At 42.6% G+C, this 9,549-nt stretch overlaps 1 protein-coding gene across 3 annotated transcripts in view; it reads right to left on the minus strand.

Moving 5' to 3' along the window:
* SLC6A11 (solute carrier family 6 member 11) overlaps positions 1-9,543 on the minus strand; it is a 306,352-nt gene extending 296,809 nt beyond the window's left edge. For 2 of the 3 annotated variants that reach the window (XM_019537042.1, XM_019537044.1), the window contains exons 1-4: positions 9,293-9,543; positions 8,674-8,903; positions 3,619-3,753; positions 1,787-1,927 (exon numbers count right to left, since the gene is read on the minus strand). In XM_019537042.1, the coding sequence (XP_019392587.1) occupies positions 1,787-1,927; positions 3,619-3,753; positions 8,674-8,893 (496 nt within the window). In that variant the 5' untranslated portion in view covers positions 8,894-8,903; positions 9,293-9,543. Of the gene's footprint in view, positions 1-1,786; positions 1,928-3,618; positions 3,754-8,673; positions 9,031-9,292 lie in introns of those variants that run through there. The other variant, XM_019537043.1, reaches the window with a different exon arrangement.
* Positions 9,544-9,549: the final 6 nt, after the last annotated feature.

The raw sequence follows: 9,549 nt of genomic DNA on the forward strand, positions 1-9,549 counted from the left end.
TTTTCTGACAGCAAAAATCTTCCACTGGCCTGAGAGTGAGACACTTACTTTTTGGTGCACTGTTATCTGTGGTGTATGGAAAAACTGTGAAGTAGAGGTACACTGATATATGGGTCCATATTGTATTGGCACCAATAAAAGAAAAAATGATTATTGGCAATCGGCTTTGTTTGGCTGATATGACTGATGTTGCCAATAAACGCTGTGTGCATGCATGCAGCAACAGCATGCATGCAGCCAGGAGTACAGCCCAGCAGCCTGTAGAGCAGAATCTATCAGGTAAGTCTGTGGGAAGTAGGGGCATGGGGGAAGGAAGGGGCATCACAGGGGCACTTCAAGGCCCCCACAGTGAGGGAGGAAGTGGGGAAGGGGAAGGAGCAGATGCTGCCTAGCTGTGGCAGGGTGGGACATGGCATAGAGCTGCAGGTAGCTCATCTGGGGGCACAGAGGAGGCATGTGGGGTATATGCCCCCTGGATTTGTGAGCAGGACAAGGGTGGGCTGCCCACTCTGGGCCAGGGGCTGTGTTGGGCTCTTCCCGGTGGTGAGGCTGGGCTGGGGCTGCATGCAGGGTGGACGGGGGCAGGGTGGACAATGCAGCACTGGTAGGGGGTTCTATGGAAAGGACCGTGGTGATTTTGGCCTGTAGCCCACCTCTCCCAGTGCTATGGCTGGTTAATAATCAGCCGTCAGAATCGGCAAAAAAATTCTTTATCGGTGCGCTAGTACTTTGAAGATACCAAACCAGCTCAGCATTGTTGAAATTACATATGCTATTCAAATAATGATCACTACTGGCAAGGTTTCACTTAAGAGATGAGCAGGCCACATCCTGGATTGTTAATACGCCCTATCACTGAGTTGGAAGTATGCTTGGAGTACAGGACTGGGCCCACTGAACACTAGTCAAAGCCATAACCTGAAATAAGTGGGGTGATGGGATACAAAGAAAGGGGAAGGGGGTCAAGATTCATGAAAAATAAAAGCAATTTACTGTTTCAAAAGTAGTATTAGGATACAATTTTTTATGTATCACTATAATCTTTTTAAAAGTGAATGTAATATTGAAGAACGATAAAATGACAAGAATTTCCATGTGAAGAGAAATAAAGGGACCTCTTTTCCAAAACCCAATTCACAAAATAAGTCATTATTCAGGCCAGTAGACACTACCCAAAGGAACCAGGCATTGTTTCATGAAAAGGGTATGCAAGACTAAACCCATGCATATAAAAGTTTTGATCACTGAATATACTGATATACTGATCTGAATATATGGAAATATTTAATCACTGGATATTTAACACTGTAGAAAGATCAAATTCAAAGGTCTTCACTTAATATTCCCCCATATTTATGAAAACAAAACTCCCACTGGTTTTACTAGGAGCTCAGTAAGAACTGATGAGAAACTGAGAGCCATATCATGCCACCACCAGTTTTTATTTGAATTCCCTGAATGTTAACAAAGAGAGTCCTGAGCCAGGATCCCGGTTTTTGGCCAAAATATGAAATGAAAAGCTTAGCTTTTTCTGACCATTTTCAAATAAATATATCTGAGAAGAGAAAGATCTATAAAAGACAAATACACCAATAAAATTCTGCCCCAGTAATTTACAAACCAAGGTAAATACTGTATACCAAATTCTCTGATGATTGACTGACACATATCCACTGCTTTCAATGGAGCTAAGTCAGTTCCTATCAGGTGAGTATTTAGCCCCTACAAGTTAACATAGTAACTATTTAAAGAGTTTCTACAGCTATTAGTCTTACTGAGGCCATACCTGTATTCCATTCATGCCCACAAGTGGCCCATGGGAGCTCTGTGGTAAAGCAGTTAAATAGATAGAAGATAGCCCATGCTAAAATGATGATGTAATAGACATTTAAATGCGCTTCAATAACTTGGGTAGCATATCCAATGCCTAGAGAAAGAAAAAAAACACAGAAATCTTTTGTACTTCAGACCTTTAAAATTAAGACCATGCTGTTTTCTATATATCTTAATATTAATTGGTTCAAACATTAGGGAACTTTTGGAGGGGCTGGACATGTTTAAATCAGTACATCCAGATGCTCTTCACCCAAGGGTGCTGAGGGAATTGGCAGGACCCTTGGCACGGCTGTATGAGCACTCGTGGGGCTCTGGCCAGGTACCAGAGGATTGGGAAAGGGCCAATGTAGTCCCCATTTACAAGAAGGGGAGAAAGGAGGACCCCGGCAAGTCAGCCTTACCTCAGTCCTTGGGAAGACCTTTGAGAAAATTATCAACAAGAACATCTGTAAGGGCCCAGCAGGGGAAGTAATGCTCAAGGGCAACCAACATGGGTTCATGGAGGGCAGATCCTGCCTGACTAACTTGGTTTCCTTTTATGATCAGGTCACAAAGTCCCTGGATGAGGGTGCTGAGGTAGAGGTCATCTTCCTGGACTTTAAGAAGGCCTTTGACACTGTTTCCCACCACATTCTCTTAAAAAAATTAGGTGACTGCGGCACTGATTCCTACACAGTCAGATGGGTGGCAAATTGGCTAGATGGTTGCACCCAGACAGTGGTGGTGGATGGGTCGTTTTCGACCTGGAGGAATGTGGGCAGTGAGCCCCCAGGGCTTGGTCCTTGGGCCTGTACTGTTCATCTTTACAAATGATCTGGATGTGGGTGTGGAAAGCACGCTGACCGAATTCACTGACAACACCAGGACGTGGGGCAAGGTGGGCATGCTGGAGAGGAGGGACAGAATCCAGCTAGATCTAGACAGGTTACAGAGGTGGGTGGATGACAATAGGATGGAATTCAATGTAGACAAATGCAGGATACTGGATCTAGGGAGAAGGAACCAGCAACACACCTGGGGAATACCCCTCTTGTCAAAGCAGTGGCAGAAAGGGATCTTGGAGTCATTGTTGACCCTAGGATGAACATGAGCCGCCAATGCAAGGAAGCCGTCAGTAAGGCTAACCGCAACTTGTCATGCATCTACAGATGCATCACAAGCAGGTCTAGGGACGTGATCCTTCTCCTCTATGCAGCGTTGGTCAGACTGCAGTTGGAGTACTGCATCCAGTTCTGGGCATTGCACTTCAAGAGGGATATGGCCAGCATTGAGACAGTCCAGAGGAGGGTCACTCACATGGTCAAGGAGCAGCAGGTCAGGCACAATGAAGACAGTCTGAAGGGCCTGAATCTATTCAGCCTCCGCAAGAGAAGGCTGAGAGGGGATCTGGTGGCCGTTTATAAACTCACTAGGGGGGGACCAGCAGGAATTGGGTGAGGCTCTGTTCTCCTAGGCACCACCAGGGTTTACTAGGAATAACAGCCACAAATTGTTAGAGAGAAGGTTCAGGCTGGACATCAGGAGACATTACTTTACAGTTAGGGCTGCCAGGTTCTGGAATGGACCCCCAAGGGAGGTGGTGCTCTCTCCTACCTTGGGGGTCTTCAAGAGAAGGCTGGACAGATATTTGACTGGGGTGTTATGGCCCCAGCACTTACTCGTCTCTGGGGCAGGGAGTCAGACCTGATAATCTGTTTAGGTCCCTTCCGACTCTAAGCACTATGAAACTATGAAACATATCATACATTTTTTTTTAAAAGAACAAAGTAGTACTTCTGTTACCTTCAAAGAGAGGGCAAACTTTCCTCCAACATGTAATACCTCCTTCACTAGTAAACTGTCCCAGGGCAGTCTCCAGAAAAAATACTGGTATTCCACAGCAAATAAAGAAAACCACATATGGAATGAGGAAAGCACCTATAAGCAAAACATTGATGAAAAGTTAGTAAGAGCAAATAAAATCCCTTGAAAGAGAAAAGAGAAATCTGATTTCTTTAAATAAAGGATGGAATCTACAAATCATTATTTCTCCGTATGGTACCACTGAAGTCAAGAAAATGCAACTCACAGAAGAAAATGTTTAAAGAATCAGACCTTAAACATTAAAAATTATTTACTATAGACCAAGTCCTGTTCAGTTTAATCCCACAAATTTGGGAAAGATTGTCTAATGGGCAAGACATTGTGGGCATGTCTGCACATGCACTTTAATGCACAGTAGACTATACCTCATATTGCAGGTACTAAATTTAATGCGCATTAGCAACAGTACATTAATGCATGTGTAGATGTGCCCTATGTATTCAAAATCCAGCTCTGCCAATCTTTTGTCTGATCATGGAGAAGTCACTTAATCTACTCTATGTCTCAATTTTTCATTTCGAAATCGGGATTGATACTTCATGGTCACTCTAGCATATTGTGAAAATAAAATCCAGATAGAATTATGTAAGGTATTTGAGTATGATGAAGATCGCATAGACAGACAGATTGAACTAAGCAGCTACTTACAGGAGGACTTATATCAGAAGCAGATGTTAACCAAAAAATGAACACTGTAACTCCACGTATTAGGAAAGTAACCAAGCATTTTTGTTAGTTTCCCACAGTGAAGATTACAAATTATGCAATATATACAACCCTGTGCCAGAATTTTACAGTATTAAATACTTTTATTATGGATTAATGTACAATAAATTTTTCACATTAATAAAATTAACATCATTTTTAAATTAAAAGGCATTTCTTTTCTTTAATGATTAATCATGATAAATATTAGTCTATAACAGCAAATTAGCAGAAAGACAAATACAGTAATATGTGCATAGGTTACACACACAAAAAGAGATAAGGAAAAATAAATGTTAGGTCAAATTCTGATCTTAATTGTATCCGTTGCTATTCCCAAGACCTTCCCTACATATCTAACATACGTAATTAAAAACAGGGTACAGTTTTTTTACAACAAGCAATAAGCAAAAAAAAAAAAAAAAGACATAGGAGAAGAGCTCTGTACTACATTCTGTGTGCACCAAACCATGCTACTGAATTTAGTGGTGTTCATTAAGGCTAGGGACAGACATTACAGGTAAGCCAGTTTAAGTGATCAGAAACTGGTTCAAATCTGTAACATAACAGAAGTTCAGTGTACATAAACCACATAAACCAGTTTGAAAATGGCCGAAACTGGTTAAGATAAACCTGGTTGAATGTAGTATCAGTCTTAACTGATTTGGGTCAAACTGGCTTACACAATCTCTGTCCCAGACCCCTTACTAGTTTAAGACAAATCAGACTCCCCCAGCATCCTGGAATTCTCTCTGAGCTGGGCAGGGCTCTCTACTCCACAGCAAGGCTGGCCCCTCCCCTCTGCTCCCTGGCTGCTCAGTACTATGCAAGGCAAAGTAGGGCTGCTCTAGCACTCCCAGCTTCTAGCCTAACCCACTGCAGGCATATGCCTGCATTTACGGGATGTCTGTCTGGTTACAAAACCGATTTAGCCTAGCCAGGATAGATTATCCTGCAAAGATTGAATCAATTCAGGCTCAGGATTTTTGAATGTCTGTCCCTAACTTAAACTTAAACAAGGGAAGATGTAAACAAGCATAAAGGAAACAGCAAACTAAAGACAGCAAGAAACTCAGTACCACCTTTATTCATATTTCATGAAGTAAAGCAATAAACAACATTCCAATGACACCACTGGGGCTACTTGCAGACTAAAGCACTATTTAGCATGAGCTAGAATGGCAGAATCCAAGTCCCTACCTGTTGTTTCTGAATAAAGGCCTATAACACTTTAATCTGAACTTCTGCTGAGACTTCCCACTGATTTAAATCATTATCCTGGCATTTCAAAACACCATTTAAATGCACAATAGTTCCCTTTCTCTTTTAGGAACACATATTTTAAAATACTGTCATCCACAACAAACTACTTGAACACTATGCTATACCACACTACACTGATAATTTCACTTCCTTAACAAGGATCCTGAAAATAAAATTTAACTTTAATGAAACACCATTTGTAACCATGTCTGCAAGAATATGGGTTTACTTCCTGAATGTTATCTATGAACCAATCAGGGCTTGTGGACAGAGTTGATATCTTTCAGTAGACCACCAAGATTTTTGCTAAAAAAATTATTTAATTATAAGCTTTCAGTCACAAACACCCTTCATTAGGCATCAGAGAAAAGATTGTAAAAGTTCTTCTAGGTAACCAGCTAAGAACTGCTGCCCAGAGGTGTTTTCCATCTATTGACCCCTCTGTGAAATCCTATGAAATATGAGCTTCCATTTCTACCCAGGAGAACTTCTAGAATCTTTTCGATGATGCCTGATGAATGGTGTTTGTGCCTGAAAGCTTGCAATTAAAGAATTTTTTTTTTTGCAAAAATCTTGTTAGTCTAATAAAAGATATCCCCTCTGTCCTTGAGCCCTGATTGCTTTTTCCTCTAGACCAATATGACTACAACCTGGATACCTGCATCTATGAACCAAGTGTTTCTGAATTTTGTTTTAGGAAATCTATGAGGCAGTGTAAATAACCAGGTATTCTGTGTAATGGGAAAAAAAGACACAGAGGAAGCTGCAATGATGGTTTATGTTTCAGCCACTTTGATCTATAGCAGGAGGTACAGCTAAGTATACCTGCTTTGAAAAAGCTCAGTGGAGTATCACCAGGACCTACAGTTTTATTCTGCAGACCCTCTCCGCCTGGACCACCTCCTCTCCCAGCTTCTTTAAAAGGTAGTATCTCCAAACATTTCACTGTGCAAACCCCGTCCATCAAATCCTCAATGGACCAGGGTTTGAGAATTGTTAGTTTAAATCAACTCCTGCTCTGCCTGCTAGGACATGTGCTCATAATTACTTTAGCATGAGTACCTATTCACTCCAGTTTTACATTAGCATGACTTCACTGATTTCAATAGATTTATATCAGCGTCACAGAAGAAAAATGGTGTTTTTACTATCCAGATAAATAGTTTGATCAGATAATAACTTATCAAAATTATAAAGGACTATTTATCTTGCAATAAAATCCACCAGGACCAGTAAACACATTCTCATGCTTATAAACAAATCAAAATCATCAAGGGATGTCACACTGTGGCAGAAGCAGCCTAGCCACAGTAGCATGGAACTCCATGTTTACCATGGTGGTAAATTAGCCTGCTTGGAAAAGTGTAGATATATACCCTAGAATGTCTTTTCACAACTTTTGGCCTGAACAGTATATACAGATGCAGAAACTCTGTGTATTAAATGAACTCAGTTCTGATCCCAGGTTAAACAAGGCACCGCAATTCAAGGTAGCTGCAAAGCTAAAATTGGGAACAGAATATGATTTTCCTATTAGTTGTCTTATTAGAAATATAAGTAAATGTTGTAATTTATGTTCTTTTTATATCCAAAATTATATTAATTAAAGAACGGTATTATATGTTGATTAGCTAAAATATATAGAACACATACAGACCCACTTATAATTTAGCTGAGCGCACACAGGATAACATATAGGAAAGTCTGTTTTCATATGCGTTTCATATTGATTTTTCAGATTTTACCTTGCCAAAAAAACACAGGGAAAATTCTAACAAATGAAAAATCTCCATATTTCAAACCTACACTGTTATTTTTACATAATAAAAACCCTACTAAAAAGCATAATCTTAAAAACAACTTTTATGAGAGTGCAGTAACAAAAGGAAATCCAAGTTACAGAGCACATGTACTTATGGTACATATTTCTTTAGAAACATGGGAAACAAAATGGGCCAAAATAATCTGTGGCATTACTCATTTGAGTAACAATGCTAAAAATGGTAGGCCAAATTTATCTCCGAGGAGATGCACTGAAGAATGGGTTTTTATGCATCTGTCTATTAAAACAACTGGGTACATTATTTTCTTCCTAACCCATATGCTCTAACTACTGCTTTAGCTTTTAAGTAAAAAATAGTTTGTATACCATGAATGAACTACTTCCACATAACTGGCATGCATCCTATGTATTACATACTGTCTTAGAGTATGGTGCGCTGTTGAATAACTATTATCTTTTTATCTTGTTCCACAACTTTGATATGTAATGACATTTCTAATATTTAATAATGTAGCTAGCAAGCAGTTCAACCAGCAAACAATTCAACTTCCTTCCCTATACCATTGTTGTGGGCTGAGAATGAAAAACCAAAGCAGGTGGAGTTTATTTAAAGAGACTATCTTTTGTCAGAGAAGAAAGCTACTGATGAAGATATGATAGAAGAAGAAAAGGCTTTCTAAAGGTTCAGTCTATGATTGCAATGTGTTCCATATACCACTATCAAAACATTCTGGTTTTACTCTGAACAGCACACAGCTGTTTCATGTTGTCACCTTGTCCCATATTTTGACAGTATGCATACGTGTTTATTATTCCATGCAGAAAAAATCCAATAGCACACAATCCATTTTAACAGCATTTTAGCCTCTTTTTCATGAGATGCTAGTGCTCAAATGGGACCATTTTGAATTGCATTAGGCCATTTCCACATGATTTCACAAAGGTCTGTAAATGCATCCCTGAGTTCATGACAAAACATAATTTCCCAAAAGCATATATGAATTTGTGAAAGATGAAGGAAACTCTACAAAGTTTTCCAAAAGCAAAAAGCACTGGTGCACAGCCTCAAAATGTGCAGCACCTCCCCAGCAGCACAATCCCCGAAGTCTTCAAAACACCTGTCCTTTATACCCAGTGCAAGAAGTCTCAGGGAAGCATTTGTTTCCTGTTTCTTTACCATTTGGTTAGGGTGAGCAGCGAGTTGACACAGGATGCCAGCTTACCTCCTCCATTCTTGTAGCAGAGGTAGGGGAACCTCCACACATTTCCTAACCCGATAATCTCCCCAGCCACAGACAGGACAAATTCAACCTTATTGTTCCAGTGGCCCCTTTCGTGCACCTTTTTATCGTTACTGTGGACGAGGTTGGTACTGGAGGCTTCTGGGTCCAAAGCATCTTCTGGCTTGCCGTTAATGATGGGAATGGTCTTTTCAGCTGTCATGACTGGTCACCTGGGGTGGGGAAAAAGAGAAATCACTTTCCAATAGGAAGACACTCACAAGTCCCACCCGGGCGCTGTTGGCTTCCTCCGAGCTGCAAGGACTTCGGGAAGGAGAGAGCACCTTTGCTCCATCAGGCAAGTTGCAAAGGGAGAGAGGAGGGGCGATACCGGGGCGTGTGGGGCAGGAGCATGGGCTGCGCCATCTGCAACGGTGAAGGGGTGGAAGAGGCGGGGAGCAGGAAGCTTTCACAGCCCCGCTCCCCTACGAAGGACCGGCCCTGGCCGCCCCCCGGCCGGGCCCCGCTGGGGCTGCCCAGCACCCGGGGGCTGCCGCAACGTGCGCGCGGGCACCAGTGGGTGGCGGGCTGGCCCGCGGCCCCCCGGGCTACCGCTACTCACCCAGGTGCTCGGGCGCTGCCTCTGCCTGGGGCCGCGGCTGGGAGGGGCGCGCGTCCGGCTCGGCGCGGGGGTCCTGGGGCTGCCGCTGCCCGCCCGGTGCAGGCGGCGGTGGGGGCAGAGCGGCGAGGGAGCGAGCTGTGAGGCGGCGACGTCGGCTCGCTGCGGTGCCGCTGCCGCCGGCTGCGTGAGGGGATGCTCCTGCCGCCCGCGCGCTGGAGGGGACTGCCGGGAGTGCTCGGCCTCTGCCGGAGCCAGCG

This window comes from Crocodylus porosus, unplaced genomic scaffold (assembly GCF_001723895.1).
Source record: "Crocodylus porosus isolate Cpor-Errol unplaced genomic scaffold, CroPor_comp1, whole genome shotgun sequence".
Taxonomy (NCBI): Eukaryota; Metazoa; Chordata; order Crocodylia; family Crocodylidae; genus Crocodylus; species Crocodylus porosus.